This window comes from Theropithecus gelada, chromosome X (genome assembly GCF_003255815.1).
Source record: "Theropithecus gelada isolate Dixy chromosome X, Tgel_1.0, whole genome shotgun sequence".
Lineage (NCBI taxonomy): Eukaryota > Metazoa > Chordata > Mammalia > Primates > Cercopithecidae > Theropithecus > Theropithecus gelada.
This window is the reverse complement of record NC_037689.1, coordinates 61,444,512-61,469,773: the sequence shown is the minus strand read 5'-3', so window position 1 is coordinate 61,469,773 and position 25,262 is coordinate 61,444,512. Positions and strand designations below refer to the sequence as shown.

The 25,262-nt window shown below is 34.1% G+C and overlaps 1 protein-coding gene across 1 annotated transcript in view; it reads left to right on the top strand.

Moving 5' to 3' along the window:
• The window catches only part of PCDH11X (protocadherin 11 X-linked), a 793,677-nt gene extending 768,660 nt beyond the window's left edge, over positions 1-25,017 (top strand). Inside the window, exon 10 of the mRNA XM_025372080.1 lies at positions 20,010-25,017. Within this exon, the coding sequence (XP_025227865.1) occupies positions 20,010-20,686 (677 nt within the window). The 3' untranslated portion in view covers positions 20,687-25,017. The remainder of the gene's footprint in view (positions 1-20,009) is intronic.
• The last annotated feature ends 245 nt before the right edge of the window (positions 25,018-25,262 follow it).

The window sequence follows — 25,262 nt, the reverse complement described above, 5'->3', positions numbered from 1 at the left end:
AAATTAAAAAGTAGTCAAATTAATAATAGCCACACATAAAACTAGATACCTAGGAATTGACATAACCAAAGAAGTAAAAGATCGCTATGATAAAAAACTATAAAACACTGATGGAAAAAATTTCAGAGGACACCAAAAAAGGTAAAATATTCCATGTTCATGAATTAGGAAATTAATAATTTTTAAATGTCCATATTACACAAAGCTACTACAGATTTAATATAATCCCTATCAAAATACCAGTGGTATTCTTTATAGCAATAGAAAAAACAATCCTAAATTCATGTGGGACCACAAAAGACCCAGACTAGCCAAAGTTATCTTAGGCAAAAAGAACAACACTGGAGGAATTATATTCCTCGGCTGCAAATTATGTTACAGAGCTATAGTAACCAAACACCATAAACCTGACATAAAAACAGACACATAGACCAAAGGAACAGAATCAAGAACCTACAAACAAATCCAAACACCTGCAGTGAACTCATTTTCTCCAAAAATGCTGACAACATACACTGGGGAAAAGACAGTCTCTTCAATAAATAGTGCTGGGAAAACTGGATATTCAGATGCAGAAGAATGAGACTAGATCCCTATCTCTTACCATATACAAAAATTAAATCTAAATGGATTAAAGACTTAAATCTAAGACCTCAAACTGTGAAACCATTAAAAGAAAACTATTAAAAGGAAACACTTGAAAACCGCTCAACATCAATCTGGGCAAAGTTTTCTTCTGTAATACCCCACAAGAACAGGCAACAAAGCAAAAATGTACAAATGGAGTCATATCCAGTTAAGAAGCTTCTGCACAGCAAATAAAACAATCAACAAAGTGAAGAGACAACCCACAGAATGGAAGAAAATATTTGCAAATTACCACCCCCGCCCCCAGACAAGATTTTAACAACCAAAACATTTAAGGAGCTCAAACAACTGTATTGAAAAAAAAAAAAAACTTAATAATTTAATCAAAAAATTTAATTAAAAAATGGACACAAAATGTGAATATACATTTCTCAAAAGATGACATACAAATGGCAAACAGGTGTATGAAAGGGTGCACAATATCATTGATTTATCAGATAAATGCAAATAAAAACTACAATGAGATATCATCTCACCCCAGTTAAAATGGCTTTTATCTAAAAGACAGGCAATAACAAAAGCTGGAGAGGGTGTGGAGAAAAGGGAACCCTCATACACTATTTGTGGGAATGTAAATTAGTACAACTACTAAAGAGAATGGTTCAGAGGGTCCTCGCAAAACTAAAAATAGAGTTACTATATGATTCAACAATTCTACTTCTTGGTATATACCCCAAAGTACAGAAATTGTATCTCTCCACCCCATTTATGACAACTCTCTTCACAATAGACAAGATTTGGAAACAACTTAGGTGTTCCTCAACAGATAAATGGATAAAGAAAATATAAAATGTATACGCAATGTAGTTCTATTCATTCATATAAAAAATGAGTCATTTGCAACGACATGGATAGAACTGGAGGTTATCATATTAAGTGAAATAAGCCAGGCACAGTAAGATCAGCATTGCATGTTCTCAATTATTTGTGGGATCTAAAAATTACAACAAGTGAACTCATGGAGATAGAGTGTGAGATATGATTACCAGAGGCTGGGAAGCATAGTAGAGAAAGTGAGTGGGTGGCAGGGATGGTTAATCATTCCAAAAAAGTAGTTAGAATAAATGGATAATGCCTAATATTTGATAGTGCAACAGGATGACTATAGTCAATAATAATTTAACTGTACATTTTAAAATAACTAAAATAATGTAATTAGATTGTTTATAACATGAAAGATAAATGTTTGAGGGGATGGATGACCCATATTTCATGAAGTGATTATTACACTTTGCATGCTTGTATCAAAACACCTTATGTGCCCTGATATGGCTTGGCTGCATCCACACCCAAGTATCATCTTGAATTGTAGCTCCCATAATCCCCATGTGTTGTGGGAGGGATGCAGTGGAGATAATTAAATCTTGGTGGCAGGTTTTTCTTGTGCTGTTTTCATTGTAGTAAATGAGTCTCAAGAGATCTGATGGTTTTCTAAAGGGCAGTTCCCCGGCACGTGCTCTCTTGCCTGCCTCCATGTAAGACATGCCTTTTTTCTCCTGCCATGATTGTGAGGCCTTTCCAGCCATGTGGAACTGTGAGTTCATTAAACTTCTTTTTCTTTTTAAATTACCCAGTTTTGGGTATTTCTTCATAGCAGTAAGAAAATGGACTAATACAGCAAATTGGTACCAGGATTGGGGCACTGTTATTAAGATACCCGAAAATGTGGAAGTGACTTTGGAACTGGGTAGCAGGCAGAGATTGGAACAGTTTGTAGGGCTCAGAAGACAGGAAGATGTGGGAAAGTTTGGACGTTCCTAGAGACTTGTTGAATGGTGTTGACCAAAAAGTTCAGGCTGAGGTGGTCCCAGAAAGGGATGAGGAAGTTACTGAGAACTGGAGCAAAGGTGATTATTGCTATGCCTTAGCAAACAGACTGGTAGCATTTTTCCCCTGCCCTAGATATCTGTGGACCTTTGAACATGAGAGAGATGAGTTAGGGTATCTGGCAGAAGAAATTTCTAAGCAGTAAACATTCAAGAGGTAACTTAGGTGCTCTTAAATGCATTCAGTTTTATTCATTCACAAAGAAATGGTTTGAAGTTGGAACTTATGTTTAAAACGGGAGCAGAGCATAAAAGTTTGGAAAATTTGCAGCCTGATGATGTAATAGAAAAGAAAAACCCATTTTCTGAGGAAAATTCAAAGCTGGCTGGGGAAAATTTCCTAAGTATTGAGAAGTCAAATATTAATCACACAAACAATGGGAAGAATTTCTCCAGGACATGTCAGAGGTCCTCATGGCAGCACCTACAGTCACAAGCTGGGGGGTCTAGGAGGAAAAAATTGTTTTGTGGGCCAGGCCCAGGGCTTTGCTGCTTTGTGCAGTCTTGGGACTTGGTGCCCTGCACAACAGCCATGGCTAAAGAGGGCCAATGTACACCTCAAGCCATTGCTTCAGAGGGTTCAAGCCCCACACGTTGGTGTCTTACATGTGGTGTTGGGCCTGTGGGTGCACAGAAGTCATGAATTGGGAACCTCCACCTAAATTTCGGAGGATGTATGGAAATTCCTGGGTGTCCAGACAGAGGTGTGCTGCAGGAGCAGAGTCCTCATGGAGAACCTCTGCTAGGGCAGTGCAGAAGGGAAATGTGGGGTGAGAGTCCCTACACAGAATCCCCACTGAGGCACTGCCTAGTGGAGTTATGATAAAAGAGCCATCATCCTCCAGACCCCAGAATGGTAGATTCAATGACAGCTTGCACCATGCACCTGAAAAAGCCACAGACACTCAATGACAGCCTGTGAAAGCAGCCAGAAGTGAGGCTGTACTCTGCAAAGCCACAGGGGCAGAGCTGCCCAAGACCATGAGAACCCACCTGTTGCATCAGTGTGACCTGGATGTGAAATATGCAGTCAAAGGAGATCATTTTGGAGCTTTAATATTTGACCACCTCGCTGGATTTCACACTTTCATGAGGCCTGTAGTCTCCCTTCGTTTGGGCCAATTTCTCCCATTTGGAATGGGCATATTTACCCATTGCCTGTATCCCCATTGTATCTAGGAAGTAACTAACTTGCTTTTGATTTTACAGGCTCATAGGTGGAAGGGAGTTGCCTTGTCTCAGATAAGACTTTGGACTGTGAACTTTTGAGTTATTGCTGAATTAAGAATTCAGGGAACTGTTGGAAGGCCTGATTTGTTTTGAAATGTGAGGACATGAGATTTGGGAGTTGCCAGGGGCAGAATGATATGGTTTGCCTGTGTCCCCACTCAAATTTCATCCTGAATTGAAGCTCTCATAATCTCCACGTGTTGTGGGAGGGAACCAGTGAGGGGTAATTGAATCATGAGGGTGGGTTTTTCCCATGCTTTTCTTGTGAGAGTGAATAAGTCTCAGGAGATGAAAGAAAGAAAGAACAATGATGTGAAAGAATTAAAACACTAATACATTGCTGATGGGAATGTAAAATGGTGCAGCTACTAAGGAAAATGGTATAGTGATTCATAAAAAAAAAATTAAACATAAAATTACCATATGACCCAGCCATTCTACTCCGGGTGTATACTCAAAAGTAGTTGAAATAGAGATTCAAACAGATATTAGTACCCATATTCATAGCTGCATTATTCACAGCAGCCAAAGGTTGGAAGCAACTTAAGAGATTGTCCTAAGAGCAAACAGCAAATGGAGAAGCACTTATTCTAGAAAATCTACTAATATTCTGCAAGAGTAGTGAGAGCCTGTGGCATTTGAATCATAATCCATATCTCTCCACACAATTTAGTGTGACAAAAGCTTCATCCCTTCCAGGGTCATTCAAAAACGCAGAACTCCTTTTCCCTCCAACTCCAAGTCTAGGGTTAAGGTACCTTCCACTGAGGCACAGGCTTCCAGGATTTCTAATTTCTAATAGGTCTGTGTTGCAGAAGCTCTGTTATACGCAACAGTGGTTAAGAACACTGTGCCTAGTTGCCCATACTCCAATTTACTTATAGGGTAGAAATTCCATGCTAGGTTAGGCACGTTAAGAAGACCAGAGGATACTTCACCTGTCTGCTAAAAAGCAGAGGTATACATTTAAAAGAAGCAGGCTACTGTTCTCATTTTTATCTTGAAAGCAGTGACACACATATTTGGCCCAGGGGATGATAAATACAGACAACTCCAAAGCTGTCCTCAAGAGAAGGGACTTCATTTGGAGCAAAGTATGGGGAAGTTCAAGCTAAGGGAGTTGTCAAAAACTGGAGATTTTGCTGATAAGGCAATAAGAAGAAGCTGATATCTCCGTGAGAGAAGAAAAAAAAAAAAAAAAAAAAAACTAAACTGAAAAATTAATAAAAATTACATTAAAATTTAAATGACTGTAGATTAGCTGTAAGTTTAGCAGAGAGAACCAGGAAAATGTGCAGAGAAAAAGCCTGCTTGGGTCAGAACCAACATCCAAATCTTGCCTTAAAGACTACCCCTGCAAAGAGGCTCAAATTTAATTGTATCAGACTGCTGAGCAATTTATGCCTTAGGACATTGCCAAAAACAATCAAGCAATCAGCCAGTAATGAGTGGAGCCTAACTGGCTGAGAATGGATACCAAATGAAGCAGGTAGTTTAGCTGAAAAATCAGGGAAAGAGACTGTCAAAGAAACCTTAGCTAAAATACTGACATCTCAGTGTATGTCCATACTTAAGGCCGTACCCTCTGATGCATGACATCAGAATTAACACATTCAATGGGATATAGACTTCGCCAAATATTCTAGCCAAGTAACAAAGCAAGCAAATAAACAACAACAAAATCAAGTCCCAGAGAGGGTAGGGGTATCAGTATTCACAGTAGATGCAATATATAATCTAAAATGTCTAGTTTTTGATAAAATTATGAGGTATTCTGTGACAAAATTATGAGTTATACTGTGAGCTATACATGAAAAAAAGCAAGCAACAAAAACTAACTGTGAGAGGGCTCTGTTGTCAAATTTAACAGAAAATAACTACAAAGAAGCCATTATAATCATATTCAAAGATTTAAAAGAAACTCTGCTTAAATAAGTAAAGGAAGGTAAAATGCCAATATTTTATCAAATACCGAATATCAATAATGAAATAAAAAGCATAAAAATACCAAATGGAAACTCTGGAGGTGAAAAGCACTCTAATCAATATGTAAAATTTACTAGACTGATTCAACAGTGCATTTGAACCAACAGAAGAATGAATCAGAACACTTGAATTTAGGTTGATAGATATTATATAATCTAAAGAAAAAGAGACAAAAAAAGAACAAAGAAAAAGGTATATACTCAGATCTTATTTTTTATTCTCTCTGACAATGTTTGGCTTGTTTTTTGTTGTTTAATCTATTTACTTCATTGAAGTAAAAAAGAAATAAAGAACAATGATGAGGAAAGGGAGTATCAGAAGGAAAGAAGAAAAAGGAGTGGAAATAATACTAAAAGAAATAATATTATTAAATTTCTTAATTTGATAAAAGCCATATATACACAATAAACTTAATAAAGTCTGATAAACACAGAGATCCACACAGACACATTTCAGTAAAAATACTGAAAGATAAAGAAAATGAGAAAATTTTGGAGGGAAAAAAAAGACTTTCAGTGGATACCAGAAGGCAAGAAGGCAGTGAAATAACAAAGAGTTCTTAAGAAAAAAAAGGTAAGAAATAGTTTTTTATCCGGCAAAATATTTGTCAGAAATGAAATACAAACCTTCCTAGACAAACAAATATTGAGAAAATTTATTGCTAGCATATCCATGTTACACAAAATACTAAAGGAAATTCTTCAGGCTGAAAGTCAGAGACTCAAGATAGTAATTTGAAATCACATTAAAAAACACAATATTGGCAGTAAAAGGAATGATGTAGGCAAATGTAAAAGACAGTATAATATTATGTTTTTTCTTTTTCTCCTCTTAATGAATTTGCAAACCCTTGTATAAAACAAGATATATACATATACATCTCTATATAAACAATTGTATAAGATAAGATATATACATATATAATTATATATACACAATTATATATAATTTTGTTGTTGGGTCTATAATATATAGAAATGTCATATATAATAATAACACATAATTACAACTTTAGCACAAAGATAGGTAGAAGCAAAGCATTGGAGTAAGAAATGATACCAGATCATAACCAGAATTCACAGAAAAAGAAATAAAAGAACAAAATTGTAAAATAGGAAGGTTAATAAAATATAATTTATAATTATGTACTACTCCCCTGTTATCAGCTTCAATAAAAGTAATTATGGCAATGCAGCTATTGAATTTTTTACATATATATGTTACAGAAAAGTAAATAGTAAATACAGGTATATAGGAGTAATATCTCTATGTCCCATGGAATTAACTTACATTAAGTCAAAAGCAACTCTGATAAATTAAGATTCAAGCACTAGACACTAAGAGAATAACACTCATACACACATACACACACATATACGTACCCACACATGTATTGTGAAAAATATCATTAAAAGCATTAAAATATTACACTAGAATGTATTCACCTAATGCAAAAGAAAACTGCAAGGAGAAACAGGAGGAAACCATGAAACTTATAGAAAATAAAAAGAAAAATGGCGGATATCAGTTCATGATATTAATAACAAAGTAAATAGATTAAACAACTTAAAACACAGTGAACAGTGTCAGATAGACTACAAAATAAGATCTGAATATATGCCTACAGTACACACACTCCAGATTCAAAGATACAAATGCACTGAATGTAAAATTACGGAAAAACATTATACTATGTAAGTAAGAATCATGAGAAAGCTGAAGCGACTACACTAATATCTGGCAACAAAAGACTTTAAAATATGTTACCAGAAATAAAGAGGAACATTTTATCATAAAAAAGTGGTCAAACTATCAGAAAATAATAATACTACAAACATATATGCACTTAACTCCAGTGCCACAAAATTCATGGAGCAAATTTGACAGAATTGAAGAGAGAAATAGACACTTCAATAATAGTCAGATATTTCTAAATTCCTTTTTCAATAATAGAACAACTAGGCAGTAGATCAATAAACAGAAGACTCAAGCAGCACTCTAGCCCAACTAGACCTAACAGACATGTATCCAACTACAAGAGCAGAATACATAGACTCTGAAAGTACACAGGCATGATTTTCCAGGATAGACTACATGGTAGGCTATAAAAGAAGCCTCAATAATTTGAAAAGATTGAACTCATCCAGAATATGTCTTCTGATCAAAAGGAAAGAAAATTAGAAATGAATAACAAAAGAAATTTGGAAAATTAACAAGTATATAGAAATTAAACAAGATCTTCCTAAGTAATAAATTGGTTAAAGAAGAAACAACAAGAGAAATTACAAAACATTTAATGGTGAAATACTCAATGCTTTTCCCATAAGATCAGAAACAAGACATAGGATGTCCATACTTACCTCTTCTGTTAAACACTAAACATTGTACTGGATGTTTTACGACAGGTAACTAGGCAAAAAAAAAAAAAAAAAAGATACAAAAACATCCAGATTGTAAAGAAAAATGTAAAATTATCTCTATTTGAAGATGGTATGAGTTTATTATACAGAAAATCTTAAGAAATCTATTAAAAACTTTTTAAAACTAATACTTTAGCAGTGCTTCAAGGTATAAGAGCAATATATTAAAAGTTGAGTGTATTTCTATATTTTAGCATTAAACATTTCTTTTTTTTTTTTTTTTTTTTTTTTTTTGAGACGGAGTCTCGCTCTGTCACCCAGGCTGGAGTGCAGTGGCCGGATCTCAGCTCACTGCAAGCTCCGCCTCCCGGGTTCACGCCATTCTCCTGCCTCAGCCTCCCGAGTAGCTGGGACTACAGGCGCCGCCACCTCGCCCGGCTAGTTTTTTGTATTTTTTAGTAGAGACGGGGTTTCACCGTGTTAGCCAGGATGGTCTCGATCTCCTGACCTCGTGATCCGCCCGTCTCGGCCTCCCAAAGTGCTGGGATTACAGGCTTGAGCCACCGCGCCCGGCCTAAACATTTCTTAAAAAATTAAGAAAATCTCATTTACAGTAGAATAAAATGAAATAAAATATTTAGAAATAAATTTAACAAAGGTACGTCTTATCCTTTAAAAATTCTAAACTATTGGTGAAAGAAATGAACAGTCTAAATAAGTGAAAAGACATCCCATGTTCTTAATTTATAAGACAATATTATAAGATACAATCCCTCACAAATTGATCTTCATATTTGACACAATTCAACTTGAATTTTGCAGAAATAAGACGCTAATCCTAAAACCATGGGAATTTAAGAGAACTAGATTAGCGAAAATAATTGTGAAAAATAAGAACAAAGTTGGATAACTAAGCCTTTTCAATTTTAAAACTTTCCGCAAACCAATAGCAATCAAGCTAGTGTGATACTGACCTAAGGAAATATATATGCATGTAATAGAACTAACAGTCCATAAATAAACCCTCATATTTACAGACAATTGATTTTCAGCCAATTAAAGTCAATAAAGCATAGTCTTTCCACAAGTGGCACTGGGATTACCGGATATCCACATGCAAAAGGATAATTTTTAGATACTTCCTTACAAAATGCATAGAAATAACCACTCCAAATGATCATTGACCTTAATCTGAGAACAGAAACTATAAAACTATTAGAAAACTCAGGAGTAAACCTTTATGACTTTGCATTAAGCAAAGTTTTCTTAGATCTGACACTAAAAGTACAAGCAACAACAAAACCAATACATTATACCTCATCAACTTCAAAACTTTTGTACGTCAAAGGATATGATCAAGAAAGTGAAAAGACAAACCACAGAATGTGAGAAAATATTTGTAAATTGTATATCTTATAAGGGTCTTATATTTAGACCATAAAAAGAACTTGTAAAATCCAACAATAGTAATGCATAAGATATAATTTTTAAATGGGTAAAAAATACAAATAGGCATATATTTCCAAAGAATAAAAACAAATGACTAGTAAGTATATCAAAAAATATTTAACTTCATTAGCAGTTAGGGATATGCAAATCTAAATCACAATGAGATAGCACTTCTTACTCCTACGATTGCTGTAATAAAAAAGACAAATAATAACCAATGCTGGTAAGTGCATAGGGAGATGGGAACATTCATGTATTTCTGATGTTTATGTAAAATAGTGCACCCAATTTGGAAAACAATTTGGCAGTTCCTCAAATGGTAAACAGAGTTGGCATATGACCCAGCACACAGACTTTTACATAAATGTTAATAAAAGCATTGTTCATGATAGCCAAAAGATAAAAACAACCCAAATGTCCATGACCTGATGAATGGATAAATAAAAAGTAGCATATCCTTATAAAAGATAATCTTGGCCGGGCGCGGTGGCTCAAGCCTGTAATCCCAGCACTTTGGGAGGCCGAGACGGGCGGATCACGAGGTCAGGAAATCGAGACCATCCTGGCTAACACGGTGAAACCCCGTCTCTACTAAAAAATACAAAAAACTAGCCGGGCGAGGTGGCAGGCTCCTGTAGTCCCAGCTACTCGGGAGGCTGAGGCAGGAGAATGGCGTAAGCCCGAGAGGCGGAGCTTGCAGTGAGCTGAGATCCGGCCACTGCACTTCAGCCTGGGCGACAGAGCGAGACTCCGTCTCAAAGAAAAAAAAAAAAAAAAAAAAAGATAATCTTGGGTAGTAAAAAAGAACTGAAGTACTGATACATAGTACAACATGAATGAAATTCAGAAACATTATGCTAAATACAACAGACCACTTACCAAACTGTCCGAATAAAGGACTGCATTTCTATTATATGTACAGTACAGGCAAATCTATTGAGACAGAAAGTAGATTAGAGATTGCTTAGGGCTCTGTGATTTGACGGGAAATGGGCAGTGTCTGCTAATAGTTTCTTTTTGAAGTGATAAAGATGTCCCAGAATTGAGATGGTTGCACAATACTGTGAATATGCTAAAAACCACTGAATATCTCATGTTAAATGGGTGAATTTTAAGGTATAAACTATATCTCAAAAAAATTGTTAAAAAGGAATAATTATAAATTATATCATTTTCCAGTGAAAATGACTTTGCATCAATTTCCTCATCACAAATAGGCTAGAAGCTCGATGTTGAAATGATGATGTATTATTTTTTGTGAAATTTCAGGCTACCGGATAAATTGTTTTTCTGACGACCAGGAAATTAAATTTTGTTTGAAAGTAAAGTTATATGTGTGTTCACGTATTTTCATGCCTGAGATTATGGTTTAATACTATCTGAAATATAAAAAACTCTATATTCCCAACTATTTCTCAAATATAATTGTGCAAAAATAAGAACATTTTAAACGTTAATCTCCTAGTGACACGTTTATTTTAAGTGAACTCTAAATAAAGAAAGATAAATGGTTATCTAATGAAGAGCTATTAGTCTTACTATAACTTATTTTACATCCTATTTTTTGGTACTAAGAATGATAGGATAATGACAGTCACTGGACTCTATAAGAAATTGAATCTCTATTTTTAGTTTTTAAAATTACGCACAAAAATTTGAATTGTCATTATCACTCAGCAAGCACACATGTTGGGAGAGAAGAAAAAGATAATGTTTTTTTTTTTTTTTTCTTTTCTGGAGACCTAAGTGTGAAAACAAATTATACCAATCATTTATAAAGTTATTTGAAATTAACTAGTAGTTGCAATCCAAAGTTAAAAAAATAGTGATGACTATATGGACAGTTTCTTTCTCTTAAAAAACCCAAATTCTTCCTTCCTGCTCTGCTCTTAATACCATGCAGCTAAACAAAAATCATTGTCATTTTTCTAGCTTTGTGAAGGTAGAAAATGTATGAGGCTAAATGTCTTAGAAAACCTTTGTATTATAGTTTGTCCTTAGTTTCTGTAAATAAGTATGATATTCTTATGTTTTTAAATATTTCCACACATTATTTTCAAAATTATATTTTGAATTTGATAACTTTGTATTAAAAATATTTCAAGCAGTGAGTCCACAAAGAAGCATGTATTATTTGGCTCCAATACTATTTAATTTGATTAGAATATTTTTCTGGAAAAAATAATTCTGAATTGAATAAAGGAGGCAAAAATAATTTATAAAAAGTACAATTTCTCAGCAGTTGGAAACACTCATTGCTGTTTTTTATATTTACATACAATAAAATTCACTCATGTTCTGTAGTTCTACCAGTTTTGACAAATGCATACAATCATGTATCCATCACCATTTTCATATAGAGAACACTTTCATTACTCCCAAAATTTCTTTGTGTTGCTCTGCTAGTCAACATTACCTGAATTCCCAGCTCCTGACAGTCACCTATATGTTTTTCATCCCTGTAAGCTTGCCATTTCCAGAATGTTATATAATAAGAACCATACACGATGTAGACTGTTGATTATGGCTTCTTTCATTTAGCAAAATTCATCTGAGATTCATCCATGTTGCTCTAAGAATCAATATGCTTGTTTGTATTGTTGAGTAGTATTTCAGTGTATGGCTATGACACAGTTCATTCTTTTACCAGCTGAAAGACAGTAAGGGTCATTTCTACATTTTGGTGATTATTAATAATGCTGTTTAACTTGCACATATAAATTTCTATGATAACATAAGTTTTCAAATATTCTGCATCAATATGCAGGACTGGGATTGCTGTTTTTTATCTGTTTTTGTTTTTCAAGTATATGTTTAGCTTTATAGGAAGTTGACAAACTGTTATCTAAATTCCCTGTGCCATTCTGTGTCAGCAGCAGCATTAATTGAAGATTCTAGATGTTTGGAATACTTACCAGCACTTGGTATTTTTAGTTTTTCTTTTAACCACTCAAATAGAAGAGTATCTCTTTGTATTTTAAATTTGCATTTCTTTAATATCTGACTGTGCTGAGCCTCTAATTATATGCTTATCTGACATATTCATATCTTCCTTGATAGTCTATACTATCAAGGAAGTCTGTTTAAAAACTTTTGCCAGTTTTTAAATTGAGTTCTTTATTTTCTTATTGTTATTTTTTAGTTTTTTAAATTTCAACTATTATGTTTGATTCTGGGGATATATGTGCATATTTGTTACCTAGGTATATTGTGTGATGCTGAGGTTTTGGGTATGAATAATCCCATCATATTCATAGTTGTTCAACCCTTTCTCCCCACACTCTCCCTTCTAATACTCTTCAGTGTCTTTTGTTGCCGTTTTTATTTCCATGAGTACACAATGTTTAGCTTCCACTTATAAGGAAGAACATGTGATATTTGGCTTTCTGTTCCCGTGTTAATTTGCTTAGGATAATAGCCACCAGCTGCGTCCATGTTGCTGCAAATAACATAGTTTGTTCTTTTAAAGACTGCATATATCCTATGATATACATGTGCTATATATAAGAAATCTAATCCACCATTGATGGACACCTAGGTTGACTCCATGTCTTTGCTATTGTGAATAGTACTGTGTCAACATGCAAGTGCATGTGTCTTTTTGGTAGAATAATTTGTTTTCTTTTGGAAATAATACCCAGTAATGAGAGTTTCTGGGTTGAATGGTAACTCTGTTTTGTGTTCTTTGAGAAATCTTCAAAATGCTCTCCACAAAGGCTGAATTAATTTATATTCTCACCAACAGTGTATAAAAATTCTCTTTTCTCCACAACCTGGTCAACATCTGTTGTTTTTTGGCTTTTTAATAATAGCTATTCTGACTGGTGTGAGATAGATTCTCCTTGTGGTTTTGATTTGCATTTATCTGGTGAAGAGTGATGAGGAATATTTTTTCATATGTTTGTTGACCCCTTGTATGTCTTCTTTTGAGAAGTGTCTGTTTATATTTTTTGCCCACTTTTGAATGAAGGCTTTTGTTTCTTGCATGTTGTTTTTAAGTTCTCTATAGATTCTAGATAGTAGACCTTTGCTGAATGTATATATACTTTGGGAATATTTTCTCCCATTCTATAGGTTGTCTGTTTGCCTGATTGATAGCTTATTTTGCTTTGCAGAAGCTCTTTAGTTTAATCAAGTCCCATTTGTCAATTTTTGTTTTTGTTGCAATTGCTTGTAAGGATTTAGTCATAAATTCTTTGCCAGGGCTGATGTCCAGAATGGTGTTTCATATGGTTCCTTCTAGAATTCTTACAGTTATTGGTCTCATATTTAAATCTTTAATTCATCCTAGGTTAATTTTTGTATATGGTGATAGGTAGGGTTCCAGTTTCATTCTTCTACATGTGGCTAGACTGTCCCAGCACAATTTCTTGAATAGAAAGTGCTTTCCCCACTGCTTAATTTTGTCAACTTTGTCAAATATTAGATGGCTGTAGGTGTGCAACTTTATTTCTGGGTTCTCTGTTTCTGTTTCATTGGTCTATGTGTTTGCTTTTGTATGAGTACCGTCCTCTTTTTGTTACTGTAGCCTTATAGTACAGTTTGAAATCAGATAATGGAATGCCTCCAGCTTTGTTCTTTTTGCTTAGGATTACTTTGGCTATTTGGCTTATTTCATGGTTCCATATAAATTTTACAACAGTTTTTTTTTCCAAATTCTGGAAAAATGACTTCGGTAGTTTGATAGGAAGAGGGTTGAATCTGTATTTTGCTTTGGGTAGTACGGTCATTTTTATGTTTATTCTTCTAATCCATGAGCATAGGATACTTTTGCATTTGTTTGTGTCATCTATGATTTCTTTTAGCAGCGTTTTGTAGTTCTTCTTGTACAAACCTCTTGCTGCCTTGGTTAGATGTATTCCTAGCTTTTTTTTTTTTTTTTTCTTGGCTATTGCAAATAAAATTCTATTCTTGATCCAGCACTCAGCTTTAATATTATTAATGTATAGAAATTCTACTACTTTTTGCACATTGATTTTGTATGCTGAAACTTTGCTGAATCTTTTGTGTTCCAGGAGCCTTTCAATGTTCTTTAGGGTTTTCTACATATTGAATCCTACTGGCCATGAATAGAGATAGGTTATCATATTCTTTTCCTAATTAGATGTCTTTTAATCCTTTATCTTTCCTGATTTCTCAGTCTAGCACTTCCAGTACTGTGTTGAATAGAAGTGCTGAAGGTGGACATCCTTGTCTTATTCTAGTTTTCAAAAGAATGCTTCTAGTTTTTCCTAGTTTAGTATGATGTTGGCTGTGGGTTTGTCATAGATGACTCTTATTACTTTAAGGTGTGTTCCTTCAGTGCCTAACATGTGAAAGTTTTTATCATGAAGAGGTGCTGGATTTTATCAAAAGTCATTTCGGTGTCTATTGAGATGATCACATTTTTTAAAAAATTTACTTCTGTTTATGCATGAATCACATTTATTGATTTGCATATGTTGAACCAACCTTGCATCCCAAGAATGAAGCCTACTTGATCACAGTCATCACGGTCAATTAATGTTTTGAAGTGCTGTTGGATTCAGTTTCCTAGTATTTTTTTTTTTTTTGACAATTTTTGGGTCTTTGTTAATCAGAGATATTGGCCTATAATTTTCATTTTTGTTGTGTCTTTGCCAGGTTTGGGTATCAGGATGATGCTGGCCTCATAGAAGAAGTTAGGGAGAAGTCCCTACTACTCAAATTTTTTTTTAAATAGTTTCAGTAGCATTGGTAACATGTCTTTTTTAGATGTCTGGTACAATTTGGCTGTTAATCCATCTGGTCTGGGTTTTGTTTTTGGTTTGTTTGTTTGGTAGTTTTTAAAGTTACTGATTCAGTCTCAAAACTCAGCATTGATCTGTTCACAGTTTCAATCACTTCCTGATTCAATCTTGGGCGATTGTGTGCTTCCAGCAATTTCTCTATTTCCTCTCAATTTTCTATTTTGTGTGCACAGAGGTGTTTATATTTTCTGAGGATCTTCTGAATTCTTGTGGGATAAGTTGTAATGTCACCTTTGTCTATTGTGACAGTGCTTATTTGGATCTTCTCTTGTTAATTTAGCTAGTAGCCTGTCAATCTTATTTATTTTTTCAATGGTTTGTATGATTTCAATTTTTTTTAAATTTATTGAGACTTGCTTTATGGCCAAGGATGTGGTCAACCTTAGTGATGCTCAATGTGCAGATGAGAAGAATGTATATTTTGTATATACACGTATATTGGGTAGAGTATTCTGTGCTTGTTTATTAAGTTCAACTGGTTAAGTGTCAAATTCAAGTTCAGAATTTCTTTGTTAGTTTTCTGTCTTGAAGATCTGCCTAATGCTGTCAGTGGGATGTTGATATCCCCCAGTATCATTGTGTGGCTTTCTAAGTCTTTTTGTAGACCAAGAAAAACTTGTTTTATAAGAAGAAAACCCTCCAAACTTGCTTTTGATTTTACTGTCTCATAGGTGGAAGGGACTTGCCTTGTCTGAGATGAGACTTTGGACTGTGGACTTTTAGGTTAATGCTCAAATGAGTTAAGACTTTGGGGAACTGCTGGGAAAGCATGATTGGTTTTGAAATGTGAGAACAAGAAATTTGGGAGGGGCAGGGGCAGAATGATATGGTTTGGCTCTGTGTTCCCACCAAATCTCATCTTGAATTGTATCTCCCATAATTCCCACATGTTATGGAAGGGACTCAGTTGGAGATAATTGAATCATGATGGCAGTTTTCCCCATACTGTTCTCACGGTAGTGAATAAGTCTTACAAGAGCTGATGGTTTTATAAGGGGAAACCTCTTTTGGTTGGCCCTCATTCTCTCTTGCCTGCTTCAGTGTAAGACTTGCCTTTCACTTTTTGCCATGATTGTGAGGCCTCCCCAGCCATGTGGAACTGTAAGTTTATTAAATCTCTTTTTCTTTATAAATTACTGAGTCTTGGGTATGTCTTCATCAGCAGCATAAAAATGCACTATTACAATCATTTTCTGGGTTATTAAAAAACTTATTAAATTCAAATGAATTGAAAGCACATAGAATATGTTTATTTATGTTAATGGCATTAAAATATAAATAATAAACTATCTCAGAAAAATCACAATATTTGGAAATTAAACAGTATACTTTGATGAGACAATAATGAAATAAAAAAGTAAGAAAATATTTTAAACGAAATTATAATAAAATATATCAAAATTTATGGGATGCAACTAACTAAAACTGTGTCCACAGTAAATATTAAAACTTTAAATAATCATATTAGTGATGAGGGGAAATCTAAAATTAATGTCCTAAGATTCTACATTAAGAAGCTGGAAAAATAAGTGCAAAATAAACCCAAAGCAAGAATAAAGAAATTATGAATTTCTCAGCAATAAAGAAAACAAATATTTAAGAAAATTAGCAAGCCAAATGTTCATCTTTTGAAATATTTAATAAAATTGATATACCCTCAGCTAGACTGATCCAAAAAAAAAAAAACGAAAGCAAAAAATCACCATTATCAGTAATAAAAGTGCCTGCCATACCACAATTTATGTCCATGAAGAGTGGGGCAACTCAGATTGCTGATTCAAGCAAGTAGGTGCTCCAAATCTTGGATTTCTGCATGGAGGTGGAACGGAGAGGGCCTTGCTATACCACAATCTCAGGGGAGCATGCTGCAGCACCCATTAATGGCATATGCAAGTCAGTTTCAGGTTGCCAGCTGGCCTTGAATGAAAGTCTCATCCCCCAGGAGAAAACACAGCTATAGCAGCTCTTCTCCTGCCCCAGGGCTTCAACAGGGGAGCGTACAATTCTGGTGCCTACTGCTGTGGGGCTTTCTACAATTCTGGCTATGGAAGCCCCTACCCGGCTCCAGAGCAGGTGTTCCAATCTCTGTCCTGAGACTAAAGTACCTACATGACCATGCTGCTAGGTCTCAAAGGAATGGCTGATTTTGTATGTGCCTGGATTAAAAACGGCACTCTGCTCTCAGTCCTTGGCCTGGGCAAATATCTGTAGTTTTTCCTGGTGTTTTTCCCTCGCAGGTCTCCAAGCCTCTCCCCAAGTTAGCACCAGGACTTTAAAGAACAAAATATTCTCCCTCCTCTTGGGTTGCTCAGATCCCCAGTAGAAAGGTGAGTCACAGAGGGAGGCTCTCTGTCTCTCTCATGTACTGGGGCTTCACTTACTTTTATCAGCTGGATGCCATCACAAGGACTGTTTGCCCATGTCCCCCTCCCTGGCGCCTGGGGCACCCTTCACAATACTGGTGGATTCTCATTTTTCTTCTTGAATTAAAGCTCACAGAGTTGATCATTATGCATTATTGTGCTATTTCCAAGTCATTGAGGCATGATAAAAGGATTCAATCAGTCATCTTGGAAAAAAAAAATCTATTGTTAGTTTACATCCTTTTTAAAATATACAGCTCCCTTGTCAGAAATGTGATTTGCCAATATTTTTACACAGTCTGTGGCTTGCCTTTTCATTCATTCACATTGCCTTTTGCAAAGTAAATATTTTTAATTACAAATAAGCTCAACTTAGCATATTTTTAAAAATAAATTGTGCTTTTGGTGTTGTAGTTAAGAATGCTACCTAACTCATAGTCACAAAGATTTTCTCCAATATTTTATAATAGAAGTTGTATAGTTTTACATTTTACATTTAGACTTTTGATTGAGTCCAAGTTAATTATTTTATAAGATTAAAGATGTGGGTCAAGTTTTAATTTTCTGTTTATAATCTATATTCATTCTATCGGCACTTGTTGAAAAGTCTATACTTTAGCCATTGAATTCAGACCTTCGTAGAAAATAACTTTGTATTTTTGTGGATCTATTTCTGGACTGATTATTCTGTTTTTATTCATCATTTTGTATTTATTATTTTGCTAATATTACATTGTAATGATTACGTACATGTTATAGTAAATCTTGAAATCAGATCATGTGAGTCCACAAGTAGGTTTTTTTTAATCAAAATTGGTTGGCTAATCTAATTCCTTTACCTTTCCCTATAAATTATAGCATCAGCTTGTTGATATCTACAAAAACAGAAAATCCATCTAGGATTTCCTTTTTATTTAGATTATGTTGAGTTTACAGATCAATTATGGGACCACTGACATGATAACAATATTGAGTATTCCAAGCTATGAACATGGCATATCTCTCCATTTATTTAGATTTTCTTTATTTTTTATCATTTTTTTAAATTTTAAGCACACAGATACCACACACATTTTGTTACATATATACCTAAATGTGTCTGTGAATAGATACAGTGTTGTTTATTTTCAATGGTATGTCTTTCATTTCTTTTTCTTGCTTTATTTCATTGGCTAGAACTTACAATATTATGTCAAATAGGAGTGGTGTCAACCTTTCTGTTTGTGATTTTTTGGGAAAAGTATTCGATATTTAACCTTTAAATATAATGTCAGCTGTTATCATTTTGTAGAACCTGCATGTCAATTTGAAGATATTCCCCTGTTTCTAACTTTCTAAAATTGAATAGTTCTACTAATATAAATTTTGATCTAGTAGGTTGATAATATTGCTCAAGTCTTCTATGTGTTTACTGATTTTCTATTTTTTCCATCAAGTTCTAAGGAGTAGTGTAGTCTCCAATTATGACTGTGGATATATCTATTTCTCCTTTCATTTCTAGTTTATTTTGCTTCTTGTATTTTGAAGCACTGTTGTAAGGTGCATATACACAGGATTGATATGTCTTCTTGGAGAATTGATCTTTTTATTGTCATATAATGTATTTCTTTATACTGGATAGCATTTCTTGCTCTCAAGTAAACTTTATATAGATATAGTAACTCCATCTTTATTTTACTAAAATTTGTATAATATTTTTATTGATGTTTGATATCTACTGACATTTGAAGACTATACAGAAATTTCATAAAAAGAGTATTACAAACTATTATAGTTTACAGCTAAGTACTTGGATCTCTAGTTTATTATGTTGCTAACCTCTATTTTATGATGATTTCAGAAAATGAAGAGCACAGAAATTAATTATCTTTGAAATAATTTTGACTATATTTTATTCTTGAAACTAAGGCATATCTTAGAGTTCAATAAACTACATTTCCAAATGTATGTAATTTATTCTTAGCTATTTTTAGCTATAATTAATTCATTATATATTCTTATAATTTGTTTTTCAATTCATTTTGCTTTTATGTCCTCTCTCAGTGCTAGTTAGAAGCCATATTTCGGCTGACTTGCATGTGTAGATGAATGATCATAGTTTCCTTGAGGGTCACAGATACAATAAAAAATACCTACATTTGGGATACTAGGCCAAAGGATCCCAGTTATGATAATGAGACCTCATCCACCCACTCCAAGTCATTTATACTTCCCTAAGAATTATTGACAAATTAAAAATACCAACTCTATAAATAATGGAAGTCTGTAATGCATTTGTATATAGGTTGTTACCTTTTTTTGTCACAATGTCATTTAAGTAGCTAATAAAAATACGCCTTTGAAATATAAACTTTATTATTTGTTTCCTCACCCCAACAGCTGCAGAAATAACTGTTCAACCAACTGTGGAAGAGGCCTCCGACAACTGCACTCAAGAGTGTCTCATCTATGGCCATTCTGATGCCTGCTGGATGCCAGCGTCTCTGAATGATTCCAGCTCTTCGCAAGCACAGGCCTCTGCTCTATGCCACAGCCCACCACTGTCACAGGCCTCTACTCACCACCACAGCCCACCAGTGACACAGACCATTGCTCTCTGCCACAGCCCTCCAGTGACACAGACCATCGCATTATGCCATAGCCCTCCACCAATACAGATCTCTGCTCTCCACCATAGTCCTCCTCTAGCGCAGGCTACTGCACTTCGCCACAGCCCACCATCAGCACAGGCCTCAGCCCTCTGCTACAGCCCTCCTTTAGCACAGGCTGCTGCAATCTGCCAGAGCTCTCCTCTGCCCCAGGTTACTGCCCTCCATCGCAGCCAGGCCCAATCATCAGTCAGTTTGCAGCAAGGTTGGGTGCAAGGTGCTGATGGACTATGCTCTGTTGATCAGGGAGTGCAAGGTAGTGCAACATCTCAGTTTTACACCATGTCTGAGAGACTTCATCCCAGTGATGATTCAATTAAAGTCATTCCTTTGACAACCTTCACTCCACGCCAACAGACCAGACCCTCCAAAGGTGATTCTCCCATTATGGAAGAACATCCCTTGTAAAGCTAAAATAATTACTTCAAATTTTCAGAAAAGACATATGTAATCAAAATTTAAGATACAATTTCAATGAGTATTCTGATTATCAGATTTGTAAATAGCTATGTAAATAGAAACAGATACCAGAATAAGTCTAGAGCTAGACCCTTAGTCAAAAGTTAACCAAAAAATTGCAATTTGTTTAATTCAGAATGTGTATTTAAAAAGAAAATGAATTTAACAATTTGCATCCCCTTGTACAGTAAGGCTTATCATGATGGAGCGTACTATTTCTGATGTACAGTATTTTTTGTTATTTTTATCATCGTGTGCAATATTACTGATTTTTTTTCCATGCTGATTGTGTGGAACCAGTATGTAGCAAATGGAAAGCCTAGAAATATCTTATTTTCTAAGTTTACCTTTAGTTTATCTAAACTTTTTTTCAAATAATGGTAAAAGGTATACATATTCTAGCCTTTTTTTGGGCTTTCTGTTTGATTTTTGTTTGTTGTTTTCAGGTTTTATTTTGTTGTTGTTGTTGTTGTTGTTAGTGAGTCTCCCCTCAAAATACACAGTAGGTAGTGTAAATACCACTTGTTGTGTGTCTCTCTCTCTGCTTTCACGTTTTCTACCTTATTCCAGTACTATATTGTTGATATAATTTGTATATACATTTTCAATAAGGAATATATATAAACTGTACAGATCTAGATCTACAACCTATTTCTCTACTCTTTAGTAGAGTTCGAGACACAGAAGTGCAATAACTGCCCAAATTAGGCAACTATTTGCTAAAAAGGGCCTCTTTTTACTTTAATAGTTTAGTGTAAAGTACATCAGAAATAAAACAGTATCTGCCATTTTAAGCCTGTAGCCCATTATTACTTGGATCTTTACTTCTGGGAATTTGTATGTAACAGCCTAGAAAATTAAAAGGAGGTGGATGCATTCAAAGCACGAGTCACTTACAATATTGACGGTAAACTACTATTTTGTGGAGAAACTCAGGAAGATTTAAATGTTGATTTGACAGCTCAATAGGCTGTTACCAAAGGGTGTTCAGTAAAAATAACAAATACATATAACTGTAGATAAAACCATATACTAAATCTATAAGACTAAGGGATTTTTGTTATTCTAGCTCAACGTACCGAAGAAAACCACTAATAACAACAAGACTATCAGGAAGGAACTTTTCAAGAAATGTAATTATAAATCTACATCAAACATAGAATTTTAAGGAAAAATGCAGAGGGAGAAATAAGGCACATGACTGCTTGTGCCTTATTCAACAAGAAATACCTGAAAAACACGCACAGAACAAAAACCATCAAAATCTCATATATGAAATAAAATATGTTCTTCTAAGCAAAGAAACAGTATTATTCATAGAAAACATTAGTTTTCTTCTCTTGTCTGTTCTTTATTTCCTTCTTTTATCTCTTAACTGGCCATTATCTTCTATGTGCACATTTTATAAATTTACAGAAACACCATCAACTTAATTTTCTTCCATAGCAAAACTGAGAAAATACCTTGTTTCAGTGTAACACTAAACCAAGAGACAATTGATGTTTAACGGGGGTGGTCGGGGAGTGGGGGAGTCAATATCTCCCATTGATTAAATTAGACATAGATTTTCTAACGTGTAACTTGATATTTAATTTATGATGAAACTGTGTGTAAATTTTGTAACATAAACTGTGGTAATTGCATAATTTCATTGGTGTGGTTTTCCACTGAGTGTTGAGAAAGCTTCTTTTCATGTGTCCAGCAGATTAAGTAGCGTTTTCAGAATATACATTATTCTCATCCATTGTAAAGCTCCTTAAATCATATTTTATTGGGTGTGCAGAATAACTTCTTAACTTTTAACTATCAGAGTTTGATTAGTAAAATTAATTTATTTATTTTATCCTTTGTGTTAATGTTCCAAGGGATTTGGAGCCTACTGGCTTTCCAGGTGCACGTGAATCCTGAAGGACTGATGATATTTGGAAGTTTATTAAATTATTATCATACAAATGTGTTGATATTTTTGCTATTGTTGTTGATGTTGAAAATCTTAAACTTGGGGAAGATTAAGAAAAGAACCAATAGTGACAAAACTCAGTGCTTCCAGTAGATTTTAGAACATATTTTTGTCTCAAATACCTGCAAAGATGATGTGAGTGATTTTTTTCTTGTATTTTAATTATTTTCACATTTTCTCTCTGCAGACCTTTAGTTTTCTTACGATCTATACACACACATACATGCACACACACACACACACAGATACACACATTTAAAGAATAAAAAGAAGAGGCTGAAAGATTCTTAAATAGCTTGTCAGGCATCTTAATGGTTACTATCTATGTTAAAAAATATCAAATAGGACCCAAAGTTGGATATTTGGGATTTTTCTTCTGATGGTAGAATTTATTGAGTTACTAGGGAGGTTCTTAAATCCTCATATCTGGAAACTTGTGTTGTGAACTTTTGACACCTTTCCTATAGATATAGGAATGAACCAATATGCTTTTATTACCCTTTCTAACTCTGATTTTATAATCAGACTTAGACAGTGTTTAGAATATTAAATGACTGGGCACCCTCTTCTTGGTTTTTACCAGAGAGGCTTTGAATGGAAGCAGGCTGAGAGTAGCCAAAGAGGCAAGGGGTATGAGCCCAGTTATTCTCCCCTATGCCATATCTTTCTAAGCTTCCACTAGGTCTGGCCTTGGAAACCTGTAACTTCTAGGGCTTCAGATCTGATGATACCTTTTTCATCACATTACAAGTTATTTCTGTGGCTGAATAGACAGTGGTATAGGTTGACACAGTACACAAGTGGCTATTGTGATGTATGAATATGTAGTCCTAGAACTGCAAAATGTCTTACTGAACCAACAATCAAAAAATGTTTGTTTTAAAAAGGATTTCGTTTGATTTGAATTTAAAACTTCAAACTGAATGACTTATATGAGAATAATACATTCAATCAAAGTAGTTATTCTATTTTGTGTCCATATTCAATTAGATTGTGATTAATTTTCTAGCTATGGTATTACTATATCACACTTGTGAGTATGTATTAAAATACTAAGTATCTTATATGCTACGAGCATACACATTCTTTTCTTAAACTTTACCTTCGTTTTAGCTAATATTGTGCCAGTGTATTAAAAATTAGCTTTTACATATGGTATCTACAATGTAATAAATTTAGAGAGTAATTTTGTGTAGTCTTATTTAGTTACTTAACATTTAATTTTTGATTATGTAAATTTGGTTAGAAAATAATGATCATTAAATGGTTAGTGCTATTGTGTAATGGTAACAGTTACAAAGAGCCTCTGCCTTCCAAAACTAATATTTATCACACACGGTCATTAAATGGGAAAAAATTGACTAAACAAATCACAAATTGCTCAGTTCTGAAAATGTAATCATGTCACACACGTAAAAAAATCCTTTTCAATCCTGAGAAAATTAAGGGAGTTTTACTCACATGTATATTTCAACATTAGTTTTTGGTTTGTTTGTTTGTTTCTTTTTCATGGTATTACTGAAGGTGTGTATACTTCCTAATATACATTTATGAAAATCTACTTGTTTAGACTTTTATTTATACTCTTCTGATTTATATTTTTTATTATAGTTATTATTTCTTATCTTTCTTCTTTTATATTTTTTGAAACCAAATTTAGAGTTAGTTTAGGTAAACTTTTTATCATGATCATTAGTAACTATCTTGAATGTTTCCAACTGGCCAGTTGGCCGGAAAAACATGAGAGCAAGAGAAGCTGAAATGTATTTCTACAAAAACCTTTCTATATTATGTGCCAATTACCACACCAGATCAATTTTATGCAGAGGCCTTAAAATATTCTTTCACAGTAGCTTTCTTACACTAACCATCATGTGCTTTTAGTAAATGTGATTTTTAAAAGCAGTGTAAGTTGACAACAGCAGAAGCAGTAACAAAAAATCTGCTCAGAAAAATGTATGTGCACAAATAAAAAAAAATTGATGGCAATTGTTTAGTGATTGTAAGTGATACTTTTTAAAGAGTAAACTGTGTGAAATTTATACTATCCCTACTTAAAATATTAAGAATTTTATGAAATATGTATTTATGTTTGTATTGTGGGAAGATTCCTCCTCTGTGATATCATACAGCATCTGAAAATGAACAGTATCCTAAAGCAGTTCTAACCATGCTTTGGAAGTAAGAAGGTTGGCTACTGTATGGCCAAGGATGGCAGTATGTAATCCAGCAGCAAACTGGTATTAATTGTTCTATTTCAGGTTCTGTATTGCATGTTTTCTTATTAATATATATATTAATAAAAGTTATGAGAAATAAACATTCATTTTTACTGTGTGTGTTAATTCAAAACTCAAAGGATTCACTTTATTTTAAATAGATTTTCAAATGTGTATAGAGTAAAAGACCCTTTTTCAGTGGTACATTTCGGAGTTTGCATATTTTTGTTCACTCTGGTAGCTCCTTCAGTATGATTTCTGACTTGAACATAATTTCAATCACTTTTCAAAATTGCTGAACACTATTGTAGTGTTTATGAGCATTTATTTAGCATCTTTCAAGACA